The 19,458-nt window shown below is 47.8% G+C and overlaps 2 protein-coding genes across 2 annotated transcripts in view; one reads left to right on the forward strand and one right to left on the reverse strand.

The window, feature by feature from the left end:
• Positions 1–745: 745 nt before the first annotated feature.
• On the forward strand, positions 746–14,649 carry ETH_00030465 (ABC transporter family protein, related; the record flags this gene model as incomplete). The annotated part of the gene is made up of 34 exons (XM_013373249.1): positions 746–1,331; positions 1,521–1,573; positions 1,891–1,987; positions 2,185–2,367; positions 2,593–2,777; positions 2,971–3,205; positions 3,352–3,438; positions 3,668–3,790; positions 4,033–4,169; positions 4,326–4,450; positions 4,683–4,830; positions 5,002–5,233; positions 5,397–5,527; positions 5,815–5,879; positions 6,003–6,106; positions 6,256–6,452; positions 6,662–6,924; positions 7,109–7,235; positions 7,428–7,554; positions 7,762–7,939; positions 8,071–8,253; positions 8,493–8,765; positions 9,007–9,299; positions 9,427–9,499; positions 9,673–9,802; positions 10,016–10,178; positions 10,348–10,459; positions 10,610–10,877; positions 11,258–11,506; positions 11,869–12,297; positions 12,577–12,946; positions 13,134–13,280; positions 13,536–14,170; positions 14,548–14,649. The coding sequence occupies 34 exons, from the start codon at positions 746–748 to the stop codon at positions 14,647–14,649; spliced, it is 6,810 nt and encodes a 2,269-aa protein (XP_013228703.1).
• Positions 14,650–19,304: 4,655 nt separating this feature from the next.
• The window catches only part of ETH_00030470 (uncharacterized protein), a gene marked incomplete at both ends in the record, with an annotated part of 3,079 nt that continues 2,925 nt past the window's right edge, over positions 19,305–19,458 (reverse strand). Inside the window, one exon of the mRNA XM_013373250.1 lies at positions 19,305–19,452. Within this exon, the coding sequence (XP_013228704.1) occupies positions 19,305–19,452 (148 nt within the window). The remainder of the gene's footprint in view (positions 19,453–19,458) is intronic.

The following is a 19,458-nucleotide window of genomic DNA, read 5'->3' on the forward strand; positions in this document are numbered from 1 at the left end:
TTTTTTAAATTCATGAACTTCACCGTTAAAGCCATGCGAAGGCAGAAAGCGGGTTTAAACGGTGTGCAAAGAACACGTGTTGAGGGGCGTGGCCCCGTCGATATTGCGTAAGATGCATGTCGTTGCCAAAGCCGCATTGAGCCAGTAAAAACGGAAATTAATCTTTAATAGTAAGAGTAAATGTATGACAAATAAAGAAAGAACGGGATTAGATGCAGTATGTTACCATTCGTTTCATGCAGTGGCCCAGTGGTCACGTCGATTTTGGAAGCGCATCACCGCTAGCGCGACTACAGTTTTACGCGGTCCCACACCAACTCCAGTTCAACTTATCGATTTCCTCCCTAAATTCTGTTTTTTGTTGTAGGGGATTTATGGAAAGAATGATTGCATCAGCAGTCAATATACGCGCACGCCGTCAGGCAGTGGCAGTGAGGTCATCGGTGACTCTCCTCTAAATCCCCCTATTTTTATTGCATCACATTCCGAACAGCTCCTTGATCGTCTGTTACGCACTGGTTCTGACAGGTTCTATTGCGTCTTGCTCCCTCTCCTGGATCATTCACAGCGCCCCATCACAAGAACAGAGGGCTAATCAACACCAGATTCCAACTGCATCTCGCAACAGCACTGGGTTTGCTTCCCCTGAGAAGTACGCCGCAAGGATACATGTGGACCATTCCTGCCAGAAAGAGTCGTGAAGGCCCATCTGCTGGGGTGGCCTTGAGGGGAAACGGTCAAAGCGATGTCGGGCATCAGCCCCGAGACAGCCTCTGCCAGCACCGCCCCTGTGCGCTCAGCAGCCACAGCAGCAGGAGGAGATGGGAACTCAAGTCTCTGCAGCGGACCTTCCCCATCAGAGCCGGGGAGAGGGCGAGGCCCTTCAACGCCTCCGCCTCTGGGTAGGCAGCAGCCGAGGTGGACCCCCCGTATAGCCCAGGCGCAGGCTCAGCAGTCACAGGGGTCTACAACTGGCCTTCCAGCAGGGAAACCAGCAGTTTGTTCTGGAAACCATGGAGGCACTGGCGATAATAAGTCCGCCAGAGGGGTGCGGGAGGTACCCAAGTCCTTTGATGCTACTAAAAGGGACATAAGAGATAGCCTAGACGTGCAGAGCGACTCCTCGCTTGCTTATGCTGAATACCCCGCCATGGATCTTGTACAGAGCGAGGCTGAGCAGCCGCGCAAAAGGCAGAAGTGGCGCTGCTGCCCTCTCAAAGCTTTAGATCAAATTTCACAAGCCACAGACCGTATTCTGGTGCTTCTGTGGCGCGCGCTTACATTCCGCCTTCGATATCCCATCATGAGTCTCATAGGCGTTTTGGCTCCAGGTAAGACACTGCAGACTGAAATAAGCTGCCAAGACAAGACACTTAATCTTATTCCAAATCCCTCTAACGCCATATATTTAGTACATGTAGTAACATGTAGCTGCTGGCTTTTCCTTTTGTTAACTTAAAACTAGGAAAGCAACTGGAGTTTGACTGGAGTTGCCTCTTTGTCGCTGTCGTTGTCTGCAGTGATATTGGTGGTGTCGGCCTGTACCATTCTTTCTCACTACCAGGACTCAGGGGTGAGCCATGCTGCAGTTAAGGGCGTTTAAGTAAATAAAGACGCGCAGAGGGGTATTTGCTTGAGACTGGCAGTCAGCTGCAGTAAGAGCAGCACCAAGGTGTGGAAGTATACTTACATATTCTTATCGTTCTGAGTATATCTATCCTATCTAGTTACATGTAGAATAAGTACATTGATGCTTTGGCAGGCCTATACTTAACCTCGGGGTAGCTGTTTTCCCCGTGCTGACGCTTCCACTGGGAGGAACGGAACACTTAAGTGCGGCTCTACTCTAGCCTGAGTAAAGGTTTCCCCTACTTGTGGCGTTTTTTTCAGGTGGAGTTCGTGCCTGCCAACATGTCGAAGAAAATCTACATGAACTGCAACTTTGCTGATTATAGGAACATGATGGCCGACTTGGAAAAAAACAGCAGTACGTTTTGCGTACACTGCTCAATTCCGGGAGCTCAAAAGCCCCAAGAGCCGTCGTTACAATTTTTGGGGCTCACAGAGAGTGTTCGTAGTCTTAGAAAAGCACCGCAATATTGTAGTATACAACTACCCGCTAGGAGAACTTTCAGCTGCGGCCTGCTGCAGTCACATGTTTATTTCTGCTGTGTGAGCTTGCAGGCTTGTGCAACTTCCCGACCAACATGATGCCGCCATTTGGTAGACGTTATGACGGCCTTCGTCTAATGTACCTCCCAGCGGTACTGTACTACGGCGGCTATATGGCCTTCGTGGATAAGTCAGGCAACGACTGCCAGCAGCTTCGCCAATTTATGGAGAAGTTCGTAAGGACAGTAAACCCTTGTAAGCCGCCTCAATTCTCCATAATTTGAACTCCAAGCACTATGTTCGTAGAAGCCAAGCTTCTGGTGGAGCGCGTGTTGACTTATTCGGGCTATGTAACTTCGAAGAACGAACGCTGCTGCGAGAGGATACAAAACCCTAAGCAATGGGCTTGGGAATAATCCTTGCAAAGGAGACTTGTAGGTGAACCCGAAATATCTGCCCTATTTATGCAAACTACTTCAGATCTCATGGACAGGACGAGCGAGTCTGATTTGTTCATTTCGTTTCCTTCGGAGAAGGCGCTGGACAAGTATAGACGGTCTTCTGCTGCTGAACGAAAGCGACCCATATATGCCGCTTTCGTCTGCAGAGCTGCAGCCCCGGGACAGCTGGATGTCACTATCCGGATGCACGTGCGCCGGGGAACAGTAAGCGCAACAGTTCATTTCGAGGAGTACTGAATATGCAGATTTAGGCGTGCCATTTCGCGTAGCGGTGGCACCGCATTTTGGCCAGATAGCTCACAGGTGGCCAGCTATACTATATATTGTGATATGAGGTTTCTGGGGACGAGATGCCGCGTGGTATGCATTTGGATTGCTATGCCCTGAATGAGAGCAGCCCCGGTCGTTCAAAAATGACACAGTGAAGCTTCTGAAGCAGCACTACACGCATTACAACTCCACGACCTACTTTGGTGGAACTAACTTCTTGCTCCAGGCAGATGTAGTGGGCACAGCAGCAGAAGGCCAGCCCTATGGCCATCTTACTGGAGGTTTTCTGGACCTCTTGACTCTCGCCCATGTATTCAACCTACAGCGAACTGGAGTCCGCGAGATCCACACTGGCTCGCCTGGTATGCCGTCTCATGATGAGAAACAGTGCCAATGTACAAAAGGCAGGCACCGAGCGCAAACCACAGATGAGCAGCAGAAGCAGCAATTGCCGTTCTTCTTAATGAGTATTGACTTGTGGGCTTTTGGTGTATGTTGCTTGCTTCAGGGTTTCAAGCTCAATGGTACCGCACGTCGCAAGCCTTCTTTCAAGTATTTGACTACTTCGGCCGTATTCCCATTCTGGACAGTGTCGGTAGGTGCTATCTGACTAGTACTATGGATTTAGCAACATGGTATTGCTGCATTGGAAATTTACGTTGGTATTCACATTACTGTGGAAAATGCCATGGGCACATTTAGCGGCAGTGGTTCGAACTAGGTCAAGCCGTGCAGAACACGCAAAATTGTTCCAGCCAGGGCTTGTCGCCTCTTGTGGCTTGCCTTCTAAACTCGCTTTGTTGCGCTTTGTGAGCCCTCATTAGCATTCTCATCAAACAACCCCGATCTGTTGAGCTTCTTTGTCGGCGAAGCCGAGCGCCATCTCTCTGAAATGATGGCGCTTGTCCTCTGCATTTCATTTTCCAGCATGCAGGATTCTTCAAACGGTGAGTGCAAAATATCCATCCATATTTACGTGTTAAGGCGTTTTTGGGTGTGTTTGTACAAGTTTGCTCAACTATAAGCATAGGTGTACTCTTCCCATGTTCGTTGACTGAAATCCTATAAGGCTCGAAGGCAGTGGGCCCACATCGGCCAGCATCCCTTTGTGTGCTTTGTATCTTTCTGTGCCCGCACATGCATTGGGTTTGTATCTAGCAACATCCTGTGCGCTTTTTCATGCTTCCAGACGTGTCACAAGCGTATCGGCATCTGCTTCCTACGTGGCTGCTGGGCCCTGGCTACGGCGTGGTTCGTTTGTTTACGAGACGAGCAGTGAAAGATGGATGCGATCCTGCTACTTCCTCGATGCAGTTGCTCCAGAGGGTACGTTTGACTCAACGCTTTCGAATAACGCACTTGCCTTGTTGCATTCAAGCTACGCCTTGTCTTCAGCTGGCACATGAGAGCTTACAGACACTCGCAGCTGCAGTGCACAAGAAGAACAGCCAAGCATCCTATTGAATATCCATGTCCCTGCAGCTCTTCTACACCCGCACCCAAAGAATGGGAGTGGGTTTGGTTGTCGCGGCTGCGGGCCCTTTGCACAACGTGCTGCGGGGCATCAGTGGCCCCATGCGCAGAGCTTACAGCCCAGTCGATTTCTTGTAAGTATTCTCAGTTCTATCCTAACTTGTAAAGACGCACTTCAGGAACAACCCTCCGAGTACACTGCATGCCACTGAGCAGCGACTTGAAAGAACTGTTTCGACTGCGGGAAGGCGCAGGCGCATAGTCTAGAAAGGCGAAACTTTTGCATGATTACGATCAGCATCCTATGTAGCCTGTAGGGATTTAGAGTCAGTGGTGTCTGAAAAATTCCTTGGTATGCATTCTCAGAGAGTCCGCGATGCCATTCGCCCCTGCAGCTGTGATATCTCGACAAGGAAAGCCTCACTCGTGCTCAGCACCCTTCGTGGTATTATTTGTTTGCATTCTTTGGCAAGTGGTGAAAGCAATCATGGTGGACAAGGAAACGGGATTCAAAGTGGGTTATCAGGCCTTTGTTCTTCTACACCTCAGCTAACTGAAACCCTAGCCCCAAATACCGCCAAGTAGCTTCAACATATATTTAGCACTGAACTTTTTTTCAGTTCTAAGTATTAAGCCGTAAAAACTGGTGTGGCTGATTCTGGTGGCACGCCGTTGTGTCATGCAGAACATGCTCAAAATTTTGGGAATATCCGACAAGATTTTGTGGCTGTCTTGGTATCTCTTCTTCATTCTCTACAACGTGCCGGCCCTTTCGGTGGTGGCTGTGCTATCTAGGCATTTCGCCTTCACCGTGAGTGACATCTGGTTTATTGTGGCGCTATTGTCGTTGGCATTGTTGGCATCCATTGCCTTCGCCTTGGTAGTCACCGCCGTTTTCACAGACGGAAACCTTGCAGGCGAGTACAAAATATGCACAAGACGATTTCCTTTACACTCAGAATTTCTTAATGGCTCAGATCTGCACATTTTTCACAATGTTTTCCCGTACAGTCCTGCATCGTGGAGCCCTTTGGCACACTCAGTGTTTTGTCTGCGCTGCGCTGGGTTTCCTGTGCTCAGCAATGGCGGCTTGCGCCTGGTATATCCTTATTTGGGTCCCCATTGTTTGTCAACGGTTCGGCAGTGCAGCATGGGACCCTCGTTTGCAGTGGTCCATCATGGTTGCCTGCCCTGCAGCGGCACTTGGCGTGGTAAGCACCAGGCGCAATAGGCAAAGACAAACTACCGTTTCATGCTTGGGTCTGTGCCTATGTAATTGTACCGGATTCATGCACATATTTGAGCACGTGATCAGGTCTGCAAGCCCAAGACCACATGCAGATGTACTAATTTGCTTACACGCCGCTGTCTCCATATGTCAATGTGCATATATATACAGGAGTAAATGAATTTATCCTCCTCTGTAGTATTATAATGAGTCAACTGAGCAGGCTAGGCTCACTGCCCCACCACCTGCCCATGTGCTCTGCCTGCGCAGGGAATTGATATTGCTTGGATTTTCAACGAACCCTACATTGGAGGCATCCGCAGGAGCACTGCTAAGTGAGAGGTTCTTCCTTGAGTTCAAACGCAATCAGGTTCTTATAAAGATAGGTGCTTTCTCCCCGCGTAGCCGTTTTTGCATAACTACATGCACAACTGTGTGGTGATTCTTTGTGTACGAAGCTTCCCTTCTCTCGGCATCACGTTGGCGGACACGTACATGGCTCTGGGCTTGAGCACTGTTCTCTTCACTCTCCTAGGAGCCTACCTGCACAAAGTATTGCCAAGTAAGCGGGTTATGAAGACCAGACGAGGGCTTTCTAAAATGCCTACGTAGTTAAGTGCCCTATTCTCTTGCCGCTTCTACACTGTTGGTTCTTGAGCTGATGCTCATTGGTTGCGCTGGAGCCTACGGGTGATCGTTCCGTGTTTGTAGCATCCAACGGGAGCCCAGAACATCCGCTTTTCTTCCTGGCCCCCATTGTATCCTGCGCGCGTCGCTGGCTTTGCTTTTCTTGTTGCCGTCCACACGGAAGATCACGCCATGGGTTACCGCGTGGTCCTGAGGGCATTCATAGAGCTTACGATGATACGTTCAGCATAAAAAGCAGAGGAAGCGATGAAGACAGCAAGGTAAGGGCAAGCCAGCAGCTAGCGCAGTACTGGTGGTGGGTCAATTCACCGAATTTGTGGCATTGGGTTTGTAGGGTAGGACTTAGAGCTTTTCTTTTTCTCTGCCACTTGGCCGCACTCAGTAGTCCCGAAGGCCCACCACTTGGAAACAATAGTGGTACTTGTATCGGCCTAAAACGCCTCTTCATCCGTTGTTGACTGCTTTGCAGCTTCTCCTTGACGTTCGGGGAGTATGCAAGAACTTCCGTACTTGGAGGACTCGAAAGTGCGCCAGCGGATCAGTTCAGGCAGTCAAAGGCGTCTCATTTTCAGTCTACCGTGATGAGATATTTGGACTCCTCGGTCAAAACGGAGCTGGAAAGTCCACTTTGATTTCCGTCATAACGGGCTCTCTGGCTGCGACCAGCGGAGATGTCACCATTGGGGGAGTGTCAGTGCGGCACCACCCGTCCCACGCGCGGTGCAGCATTGGGTGAATAATCAGCACAACTGCAGACTACGTTTTGTTCACTTTATAAGTGTGATGGCTCTGGTGCTTTTCCCCTTAGTCTGAGGAAACATGAAAACCTTCAGAAATACCTAATGCCCCACTTTGCTTCCACTAACCGTCAAGCGCTTTCTTCCTGCTGTACTTTCTGTGGCTCCTCGACTCTCAGGTACTGCCCCCAGTTCGATGTGCTGTTGCCCTATTTGACGATTGAAGAGACACTGTGGCTCTACGCAGCACTTCGCGGGATTCCTAGGGGTCGCCGAAAAGAAGAAGTGGCGGAGCTAATAATGATGGTAAAGTTTGGATGCTAAGCCCTCCTTAGACCCCATTATCTTTAGGATATATATATATTCGCTTGGAGCTTTTCCAGCGGCGCTGTTACTGTATTCAAATCCCCTTCACAGCAAATGCCCTTTGCTGCCCCTTGCCGTGTTTGTTTGGCTACTTCTAATCACTGAATCCAGTGTAATTGCTATTAATTGCAGATGAGGCTCTCGGAAATGGCCAAAGTCCAAGTGGGAACTCTCAGTGGTGGCTGGAGAAGACGCGTGAGCAGTTCAGTTGCCTTCCTCGGCAACCCAACTGTTGTTTTTCTCGACGAGCCCACGGCGGGTAAGGCATGTAATGCAGTTTTTCTTTCATCGCAATATCGCAATATTTGCATCTGCCACTCAAAGCCATGTTCGCCGAACAAAGCCCTCTAATTGGCTTCGCGTGTCTTCTTCTTTCTGTCACCACTTTATGTAGCGTGGCAATACATGGCTTTCTCTCACGCAGTATACAATATAATTTGCTTTTTGCAAATTCCCTTTTCTATAGGCATGGATATTCTTTACCGGAGAACATTTTGGGACTCAGTGAGAGGCCTGAGCAAAGGCCGCTGCATTGTGCTCATCACCCACATGATGGAAGAGGCAGATTACTTATGCGACCGCTTGGCCATAATGGTTGACGGAGTGCTTGCATCGGAGGGGACGGCACTGGCACTTAAATCGCGGTAGGCAAATAAGGGGAGGATAAATTAAGAAACAGCCCAAGTTGGAGCGCCTGCTCTCTGTATTGCTTCACTGCCCCTATGCTGAATATTTTTATGGTGTGCTTTTCTGGAGAAATGTTTTTCTACTCCAGATTTGGAAGCGGCTATATCATATCAATCATATTCCAAAAGAAAGACGAGCGCGAGGAACAGCAGGCAAAGAAGAGGCTTAAACAGCTGCTGCAGACATTTGAATATCCTCCTGCCATCAAGGAGGTGTCAAGGCACGAGCTTCGCATCATTTCACCATTCTGCCACTCCTTTCAGCTTCCACTGTGAGTCACTGCCGTTATTTTAAATACGGAAATGTAATATATGGAGGCAAAGTATAGGAGTGTCCCATTTCCAGAGCAACGTGGTCTAGGTTGAGAGCTTCTCGGCTCTACCTATGCAGGAAAACCCGCCTCAAAGTGGATGGCGGGCATCTTCCTTGGTTTCCTTCGTTGAAATATGGTAAATACTGCGGTTAAGTAGACCTTTGCATTGTTACTTGATGCATGTGTTTCTTTCTCAGTCTCTTTTCTGAGCTGGAAAACCGGGGTGCCCTCTACGGAGTTGAGAGCACTGTTCTTGGGTTTGCCTCCTTAGAAGAAGTGTTCCTTAATGTTGTCCGAATCGCCACGCAAAGGCGTTCACCGGATCTGCAACACAAGAAATGCAACAGGAGCAGAGGCTCCATTCGAGACGCGAGTAATAATGGAAATGCTGCAGTGGAGGCTTCTTTGCCGAGACCAAAAGAGCCGGAAGGTTCAGTGCTTTCCGCTGCAGCAGCTACGCTTCCTCCTAGGTGAGGAGGAATACATAAAAGCACGGCTGTTTCTGTACTATCGTTTGTTTTGCCATGCCGGCACACATCTCAAGAAGACCATTTGTGTCTTTCCTTGGGCTGCGAATATTTTTTGTCTCATCTCAGTCTTCTCAGACTTCTCGGGTATGCTGTCTCGAGCCTAAAGAAAGCCCCGCAGCCATTCTTGCATGTTACCACACTGGCCTATAAGGAATTCACACTCCATCTTTTGTGCATGCAGGAACCAAGAGGGAAATATTCCCGGCCGCTCCCTCAATGAAGCATCCAGGGAGCCTCAACCAAACCCGCCAATCACCATGCAGCAGGAATTGGGTAAAGAGGAAAGCCAGAAAGAGGGTTGGAGCCTAAGGAGCTCGTCTTCAGCAGACTACGCCTCAGACAATACACTTCAGACCAGACACTCGAACTGGCTGTCTGCATATCAAGCCAACAAAGGCTCTAGACGAGGCCTCCTATGGCAACTTGTAGTCTTACGTGCATTAATAACCAAAAGACTTCGTCTACTTTATCGCGGTGAGCCAGCAGACTATAGATTTCCACGTGAGAAGGGCTTAGCAGCGCTGCTGCTGCTTTGTCTGTAGAGCAAGCATACTCTTCTACTGCATATGTTTGCTTCTGTTTTTCTTAATGTGTAATGCAGACTGGGCTCTCGTAACGGTTTCGTTCCTCATTCCACTTATCCTGATGGGTCTAACGCTTTACCTGCGAGCCGAGTGAGTCAGCGCTAAGAACTGCTACGCCTCTAGCACGCCCCTGCACTCTTCCTTACTCTGAACATGCAATAGGGTGCTGCAGCAGCAAATAAATTATCTTTCCAGTTACATTTTTTCCTTTTACCTTACCCAAGTTCCCGTGTCCGTCCATTATACTGCGCTCTTCTCCCCAGGAAGTCGGAGCCTCGCGTTCCCATCTCGGGTCAGCAACTTTTCGAATACCGACTGCCCAAGAGCATTCACTCAGAAGTGCCCTACGGAGGTTCCGGCTGGGCAGTCGAAGCTCTTGACCAGTGCTACTCAGTAGGTGTTGCACTAACTGTATCTCACTCAGGATGAGCTGGGTTGGTGTTGTTTGGGTGGCAGATTTTTGTATTATCTTGCAGCAATCAGGAACGTCTATACGTAGTATAGGGCATGCGCTTCAGGGCTTAGTCATCATCGTGCAGTTAGGAAATGCAACATATGGGCTCCCATTCCTGAAGTGCTCTTCATATTCCCTGCGTACAATCGCAGCCCTACATGACCCACCAAAACGTTTCCAAAAAGGCCAAATCCAATGACGGCATGTATGCACTTCTCCTCGACGAGTACTATGGGTCTCACCCAATGCGCTTCGGCGCCTACGTGGTGCCTGGAGGCCAACCAGACATAAGCGATGCAACAAGCCAGTTGGAAGGTGAGCTTAAACTTGTAGCGGTAGACAAGATGCCAGCAAAAGCAGCTGCAGCAGCAGCACCGCTGCAACTAGCATTCTTGCTGCTTCTCCCCTTCCCTAGAAGGCACAAAGAAGGCTAATGTACAAGCAAGAATTGAAGTTTTGTGCGAGTCTATGTGGTCTCTTGCAGTTACCATCTGGCATAACTCCACTCTGCGGGACACGTTGCCGTTGCACTATAGCCATTTTCTGAATTGCATAGCGCAACAGCGCACAGGAGTGGTGGATGCCGTCTTCATTAGGTGGGCACTGAGTTAATCAATCACTCTTGCTGCTTGCTTTGTGTTGGGCCTCTGGTGGCTAGTCTTGGCTTGAACTCCAGCTGTGCGTGTAGCATAGACGCCCCATTCTAGGCTCTTTCTCTTGCGTTGCTTCTACCCTTCATATTACAGCAATCAGCCGTTTGAAGACAACGACGACAAGGCTTTGGATGGCATCGTCGTGGCCTTCTTCACAATTATTGCGTATTCCTTTGTGGCGGCCGGAGTGGGTAAGGTCTGCATAGTGGAGAGAGTGCGAAAGGTGCGCCACCAGCAGATTCTGGCCCGTGTCACTCCTTTTCAGTACTGGATATCCAGCTACATTGTTGACATCATCCTCCTCATACTGCCCTGCTCAATCATCTTCGGAATGATACTTTGGATCGATGTTACACCCCTCGTAAGGCCCCACAGAAGACCTATGCACGCAACAGCACGGCCAGCAGCTTCGATATTTGCCAACACCAATTCACGTGGACGGCTACATTCAACTTCTTTGAAAATTAGCATTGGCCCACGAGCGCATGTTATGTAGTTGCAGATCCCATGAGATTAGTCACTTGAATGGTTGAAACCTTCGCACGGCAGCACATTTAATTTAATTTCGTTTTGGGCAGTCACATATTTGAGATTCTCATGTACTTGGTATAATCACCCCTTTATAGCTACTTCTTTATTAGTGTTCTATGCAGACATGAATGGGGCCATCAAGCCTGCTGTGGCGTCCAGCATTTTCGTCTCAGGCTTGTTTTATTCTGTTGCTTCTATTCTTTTTCTCAGGTTGGGCCTCATCAGCGCGGAGCGTTCCTTCTTGGCTCTCTATTGTTCTGCTTATCCGTTTGTCCCTTGGGCTATGCGATATCTATGGGTGTCGACTCGCCTATGACTTTTGTCATTGTGATGTTGCTGCTGGGGTGGTCCTTGCCTTCTATTCAAGCCCTCTTCACCGAAGTCAGCGGACTTCAGGGGATGTACAGCAAATACCTGCGATACATATTCATGCTGATTCCCCATGCTGCGCTGTGTGAGGTAAGGATCGCAAGTTTGTGTTGTTTCTAGAGCTAGCATTTTCATATGTTGTGTCTGCCTTGCCTTGGGCAAACATTATTAGCTTTCAACAAAGAGGTTCACAATACCGGATCCCTAGACAGGTCTGCAGGTTACGTGCGTTGCCGCTTCTCAGTTTTTTGTGCATGTGCAAACACACCTTTAAAACATATGTGAATAGACGCATATATGGCACTTGACAAGTTATCTAATAGGTTATACATTCTTACCAGCAGATATGGTGTTCTAAGCCTATTCAAGTCGTTGTCGCAGAAAGTCAAATTAATTAAATGGAGCTTCCGGCTGCAGAATCGACCAATTTTTTCCGCGTCTTCGTTTCACAGCTGTTGGGTAACTTGGCGGTGATGAATCAGCTGACTGGCAGTTCCATAAAACCCGCGGAGTTGGTGAATTGGATGGAGTTCGGAAAGACCGGCTGCCCGCTGCTTTACCTGGGCACCACAATATTGCTCAACTGGGCGATCTGCATAGCTGTTGACTGTGCCATTAACTACCCCATGTCCAAAGCCAGGGCCCAGGCCACCCTGCACAAGCTGCTGCACGCACTTATCCGCCCTGTCACTGTTAGGGTCTCTGAAATATGCAATTTCTGCCTTCGCCGGCGTAGCCGCATTACAAACAGTGAAGGCCTCACAGCGGTGGGCAGGCAGGACAGGCGATGCAACTCCCACTTCAGCGGCCTAGAGGTGAAGGGAGCAGCGAATTTCATCACAGGAAAAGTGAACAACAGAGCTCTATGTCTTCATGTCAAGGTGAGCTGGCTTAGTTGCCGGATCTGCCTGTTCATTGCTACAATGGTAATTAATAACGTGTTGTGTTTATATTTGCATTGGCATATTTTCTGCTTCAAAACAGCACAAGCTGGCTTGCTGATTGATTGGCGCGTGTCCCAGGCTTCAGCGCAACGGGCGTATTGAGCTTGCGCCTGAATCTTTTTCCCTTGAGCCATATTCCGTGATAGGATGCAAAATAAAACTCGTCATTTGAGGCTTTCCCTATATAGAACAGTATTGTTTTGTTCGTTAATGCAGGACGAAGAGGCGAGAGCAGCCGCGGCAGTCAACCGACTGCGGCAGCGTTCGCGAGTTGACAAACTTCGGGTGTCTGCAGATCATCCATCCAGCATTGGAGATATTGGTGATAGTTCGCCTGCAGACAACAATATGTTTTCTCCGGATGCTGCTGCTTTGAGAAAGGAAGAATCCGAGCTGCCTCTCGTTGTATACAAGCTTGAAAAGACCTATCCTGCACCCCTGATAAAGCGTTGCATGGGATGCTGCTGCCCCCAAGTTTGTCTCTGGCACCGACCGCTGTGTCGCTGCTGCAAACGTGCACAGCCAACTCGAGCCCTTGAAGGGGTTTCTTTCTGCGTCCCCAGAGGGAGCTGCTTTGCCTACATTGGTACGTTGTGTCGCTAGTTCGCATGCAATACCCTTGCTATTTTGTTCATTGGTTTTGTCTATCCCCTCTTGCAACGCTTATTTAGTGAATTCCTCTGCGGAGTGTTCAGATTTTTTCTTCCGCTGCTTCTGGAATTGTACAATGGCTTGCATGTGTTTTTTATATCTATCTGCTTGCCCTTCAATAGGTGTGAACGGATCTGGAAAGTCGACTACTTTCAATATTTTGAGCAGTCTGATGTGTCAGTCTGGTGGATCTGTCTTTATTGGGGGTTGGGATACATTGGTGCACACGAAGAAGGCGCGCGAGAAGCTACACTACTGCCCACAAGCCGGTAAAGAGTCACTTCTGTACCACGGCCAGTGCGCCACGCTGTTGCCTGAAAGTGTACATATGCTGCTTTTCTGATTTCCCCTTCACTGAATATTGTGCACTTGTCCTCTTTGCATGCATGTGATGACAAATGGGACTGGTAGCATTATGACAGTGGTGATTGTGAGCTTAGTAGACCTTGATGGCCTAAGGAGCTGTAGCCTTCACAGAAACTTAACTGAGAAATTTTATGGGCTGCTGCTGATTGGACTTGCAGATGCCTTACTGCCCACACTGACTGGAGCTGAGCATGTCTACCTGTACGGCTTTTTGTTGGGCCTGAGCGGCTCTCGTCTTCGTCGTTTTTGCTCGGATTTCTTCGATGCGATTGGCTGCAAGAAGCACATGCACAGTTTAGTCAAGTCCTATTCAGGAGGCACAAAGCGGAAACTGAGTCTGGGCATCGCCATGCTAGGAGAAGTAGACTTGCTGCTTCTAGACGAGCCCACTTGTGGAGTGGATCCGGAAAGCCGACAGGTGCTGTGGAGGATGATTGAGGACGCCAAGAATAGCCAACTCACTGGCAAGGCAGTGGTTTTAACTTCCCATTCCATGGAGGAATGCGAGGTTTTGAGCGACCGGCTGGGCATCATTCACAGGGGCAAAATGATATGTCTGGGCACCTCTGCTGAGCTAAGGTCGCACTACGGCCACGGCTACCAGATTGAATGCGTATTCGAGGCAGCAGCAGTTGCAAGAGACCATTCACTGCCCCGCCGCTTTGTCAGTACACTCCAGAAAGCTCTGCCCGCACTCCAAGTGCTACACCGCATGGCTTACAAAGTCACTGCCTCCATCGTGAAGGGGGATGCGTCTCTTGCTACAATATTCCGCGAAGTTGAAGCAGTCAAGGTGAGCTCGAAGACTTCAGCAACACATTTATAACTGCAAGTTTTCCTGACAGGTGTTTTAAAGGCAGAAGGGGCGGGACACACACAGACATTTGCGTCGTGCACACCTATTACACTACATGTCATGTGTTGTTTACACTTTCATGCAACGAGGCTTGACATTTCATGACCTAAGCTCAATGAAATACCGGTAATGCAAACAAATGGGTTTTGAGACGCTTTATGTCAAGCATGGCGAATAGCCCTACACCACAAGCAGTCTCAATGGACTTGAACAGCGAGCGGCAATTTACGCTGCTGCTGTTCGCTGCTAGCGCACTTGTTGCTGCTTTCCCGACCGTCTTCTTGCTGCTGTTGCTGCTGCTGCTGCTTCTGCAGGCTCATTTCGCTGTGGAGGCCTACATGGTCTCTGAGACCACTCTGGAAGAAGTTTTCGTTGAAGTCAGCCAACGCGCTGACCGGGGCGCAATGGGCGCGTGAGGCTTTCACTCCCCCCGCCCTGTGGGCAGCAATGCTGGCCTGGCCAAATGAGAAGAACAAAATGAAATTCAACTCGAATTTCATGTCGAATTTTATGTCGAATATCATGAATTTCATGTCGAATTTCATGTCGAATTTCATGCCACCATGCAAACCTCGGCAGAAACCAAACGCGGTTTAAGTTTCACATCTTGTTGTTCACCCAGGATGCAATGAAAGGGAATACAAATAACTTCTTTATTCTTAAGTGGCATTTACAATACGGCACGAGTATCAGGCCGAGCTGCCGGCCAACAGACGCAGTGGCTAGGCGCGCCAGACACAGCGGCTAGCTGGCTAGCTAGACCTGAGTAGCAGTGCCTAGCTCTGTTTGTCCTGACAAGTCTAATTAGGTCTTAATTTTAAGTTATCTCGCAGTTGGTGGCACTGTTGGCGTTGGCTTGCAGCGCCCAGGCTTAGATCGATTCCCTACCATTATATGCAGAAAGTAGATTGTCTGATACATATATATGCGTCCCTATGGTGTTAAAAAGCCTTATGAAAAGCAGTTCTGATTTGCGAGTGGCCATTGAGTAAGCGTTTCCTTTAGAAACAGAAGCCAAGAGAGGCACTTCAATGAAAACTAGAGGTGAAGAGCTTGAGGGGAGGTGGCGGAATACGGCGCTTGGTGGCTTGCAGGGTAAGTTAAAGTGAAACGTACTAGTATTGAAACTGAGAGTGTAACTGCATACAAAGTGTAGTCACAATGCCCGATAATGTGGTGAGCCCATCACTGCATGGAATTCCGAAATGTGCAATGTTCTTACTTTCATTTTGAGGTAAAAACATGCGCAACTCAAAGGCTTGAAAGGGGTCATTTTTGAACACACAACAGTACGTGATGAAAATACGTAATATGTGAAAATAGTGACATAGCCCGGGACAGAGAGGCACGAAACATGCAAAAGAGGCACATTGAAAGTTGAAAACAAGCGACCATGTGCCAGAGGCCCAGATATAGGCGAAGAAACTTCTCAAAATTACCTTCTGGCTTATTTATTAGTATATTCTGAGCCAGAGTTTAGCTAAATTGAGTGTTTTTAGCTGTGTGGAGGATTCAGTGCAGGGCGCTCAGCTACCAGGCGAATCGGGCAGCTATGGACGCAGCTCTTCACTGCGAAGAAAATAATTAAATGGCTCGATTAATGAATCAAATGAGTGTATTAATTCAAAATAATCTGCAATTATTCTCGAGTAAGCATATGATTTTGTGTGGGCTGCACACGAAGTTGTAGGCAACCCTTTCCATTCGGCCCTGGTGTCCTGCAGCTGTGGTCCAGTGGGACTGCTGGGCCGATCATGTGTCGGGTCCACCATTGCTGCAGCATTTCTTTCCCTAATTTATTCAATTTATTAATTTGAATTGCCTTTGCTAACTTTATGCTTCTATTTTTTTAAGCCTTCACCCCCCACGATGTCCAGTACCCCCTTCGGCCTGTCGTCTCAGCGAGTAAGCCACCGCCCACTCACCGGTCCTCAGGCCTAATTACCCCCAATTTTTGTCGAATTTTATTATTTTAACATCATACTTAGAGCAAATTTAAAATAAGAAGATTCAAATTTATCGGGGAACTGCCACAGGTCGCCCCAGTCGCCAGTCCACACTTCCTCTCATACGCCCGACACAGGAAGGTCCGGTTAAAGGGAATGTCTAGTAAATATACATACAAACTGGAAAAATATTTGAATTAAATCAGCATCTAAAAGTGCTCACAAACAGTTTTCAAATTAAATTTTGATCTCTTTCAAATTCTTTACGCTCCTTTCACCCGCTGTGACTGCCTCCGAGACACGAGAAAATGGACATCTTTTGGGCTTGTGTGCATTCGTTGAAGCAGTTGAGAGGACTTTCCCAAGGCAGTAATAAAATAATTTGAAATTAATTTCAAACAATCAACACTGGAAGCAGAAGAAGAGGTAATATGTGCGTATTCTTTTTCAGTTTTGTTTGTGAAATGCAGCGGCAAGAACTGCGAGTGGCTTTTCATGCCTTCGACAAGGACAAAACGGGAAAGTTAGATGTGTCAGAAATGAAATACCTTTTGAAGTCCATCGGCGTCTGTCTTTCACGAAGAGAACAAAAGGCCTTGGAGGCAGGCGAGTGGCCAACTCGAAACAGCTTTTGTTCATTTAATTTATTCTTTCCTTGAATCGCGAATTAGTTTTGTTGATTTTTTGGGTTTTATTTGTTCATTATTTCACGATTTGAGCCCATTTTAGCCCCCCCGTCTTCGTCTTTCTCCGCTTATTCTCGCCTTGCATGCCAAGGACTTCTCAGACTTCACCAACGCAGCTTTCCCTGACTGTTTGTGTTTTATTTTCTGTTTTAACTCCTCCAGAATACGCAGATCGCGGGGAGTTTGACTACGAAGACCTCCTGACCATTGGCCAAGTGGTCTACAACGATGTGGCCATCGAAAGAGCCCTCGTTTTGGCTCTCCGCAAATTAACGCCTCCAGGCGCTAAGTCCGTGCCCAGGGCAGTTCTGCGGGACATGCTGCTTAACTTGGGTGTGTTTTTTTCTTTTTTAATCCATTTCCCCCCCCCAAGTCTTTAATTCTGGCGGCTTAAAGTTCCATTAAATGGACAAGTTCTCAGTTGTTTCCCTTTGTTTGCGTGGCGATTTATTCTCCTATGGATGTCCACTTTTGTCCATTTTCTCCTCTTGTGATTTCGTTTTGTTTGTTCATTATTTAACTCTTTTGTTAGACATCTTGACATTTTTCTGCTTCTCCATCGGCAGCACAGGAAGCAAGACTGCATTTCCAGTGTAATGACACCAGCGATGCCCGATATGTCTTTATTTTCTCTTCTATCTCTTTATTTTATTTTATTTAAGAAGACAACTTCTTTTGTGTGACTCCGTCAACACTTTTACATTTTCTGTTCCAGAAATAATTTTTTTTTAAAAACGCACTCAATGCAAATATGCAGCTGCTACATACCACTTGGGTGTAGCATGTCTTTAAATGCACATTTCCCCTTTCTCGTTTAGACAATAAAGTTATATTTCTTTGAACTTTTATTTTTTGTTTTCTGTCTTGCTGCCAGGTATGGGGGTTAAGCTCACAGAAGAGCAAGTGGACATGTTTTTAGACATTTGCTGCAGCGAAGACGGCAAGCGCAGCGACCAAATAAAGATTGCCACTTTTATATACAGGTCAGCAGGACAAATATCAAAAAGAAAGGTCTAAATAAAGAAAAATAAACGAAACTGAAAATTAATTCGCAAAGTTGCTCAGGGTAGCTTTTGAGGGGCATTCACGGGCCAGAGTTCAGGTGTACGTACACCTGGCGAAATCTGCGCACATTCTGCCTGCTTCTCAGGGTGCTGCGTGACTGAAGAAATAAATGAATTTGAATTATTAATTCTAAACTGCAAAGAGCGGCAGATTGGAATCTTTTGAGATATCTCAGCAGGCCAGCAGCAGACTTTAAGCATTTTGTCTCACTGCGGCATTTTATTTTTTTGTAACTGTTTTAAAAACAATCTTTTCCGGCTCCACAGAGGGCAGGCGAGCTCTGGTCTCTTTCAGCATGGAAGCTAAAAATGCAGCTAGCTTGCTAGCTAGCTAGCTAGCTATCTAGCTAGTTAGCTAGCTAGCTAGCAAGCCAGGTGGCTCGGCAGCTAGCTACTGGCGGAGCTACTTGGCTAGCGAGGCGAGCCTAGGGCTCTAGCTAGCTAACTAGCTAGCTAGCTAAGGACTGCCACTTTAGTCCTATTGCATCCCTTTTGGAAAGAGGAGAAAAGGACTTCTCTGAAGAGCTCTTTCAAGAGTCAAATCAAAAAAAAGTCACTTGCAATTGGGTCTTTATGTATTTGTACAATATATATATATATATATGTAGAGCTCTGAAGCCTCATATAGAGAAGTCGGCGGAGTGGGCGCTGTAGTATAAGGAGACCTGCATCGGCTGCAGCAGCAGCAGCAGCAGCAGCAAACAGCCAAGGGGGAAAAGTGAGCAGCAGCAGCAGCACATAGGACTCTAAATAAAAAGCTGCTGCGGATAATAAAAGTGAAGCTGGAGCTGCTGCAGTGTGCAGCACTGAGTCGCAGCGCTGGGAAGAGAAGTTGCTTCTCATTAGCAGCAAGAAAGCACGCTGGATAGTTAGCTAGCCAGATAGATAGCTAGCTACATAGCTAGCTAGCCAGATGGATAGCTAGCTACATAGCTAGCTATCCAGCTAGCTAGCTGTCCAGCTAGCTAGCTAGCTATATAGCTAGCTATCCAGCTAGCTAGCTATCCAGCTGGCTCGCTAGCTAGCTGACTCCGTGGCTAGCTAGCCAGCTAGCTAGCTAGCCAGACAGACAGACCCCAGCTGTATGTGGCATAGAGAAGGCCTAAATACATGAATGAAATTGTTGGAAGGGCAAAGACTGTGAACTTGCAGGACATAAAAGATAGAAGAAAGGGAGGAAAAGAGAAAGAAGAAAGAAGAAGTTGAAAAGACGACAAGAAAAAAAAAGAAGAAAGTAGAAATTAAAAAGAAGAAACAAGAAGAAAGAATAGAGTGAAAAGAAAGAAGAAGAAGGAAGAAATCGAAGAGAAGAAAAGAAAAAAGAAATTGAAAAAGGAAAAGAGGAAAAAGAAATGCAAAAAGAGAAAAATAAAAATTAAGATCTCACCGAGGCAAAGACAGCGCTGGCCGTAAGGCTCTCGAGGCTGCAGAGCTTCTCAGGGGGCCCCACAGCTGCTGCTGCATGCAGCCCCAAGGGGCCCCCAGCAGCAGGGGGCCCCCTGCTGCTGCTGCTGCTGCTGCTGCTGCAG

This window comes from Eimeria tenella, genomic scaffold (assembly GCF_000499545.2).
Source record: "Eimeria tenella Houghton genomic scaffold, Eth_scaff127, whole genome shotgun sequence".
NCBI classification, from domain to species: domain Eukaryota; phylum Apicomplexa; class Conoidasida; order Eucoccidiorida; family Eimeriidae; genus Eimeria; species Eimeria tenella.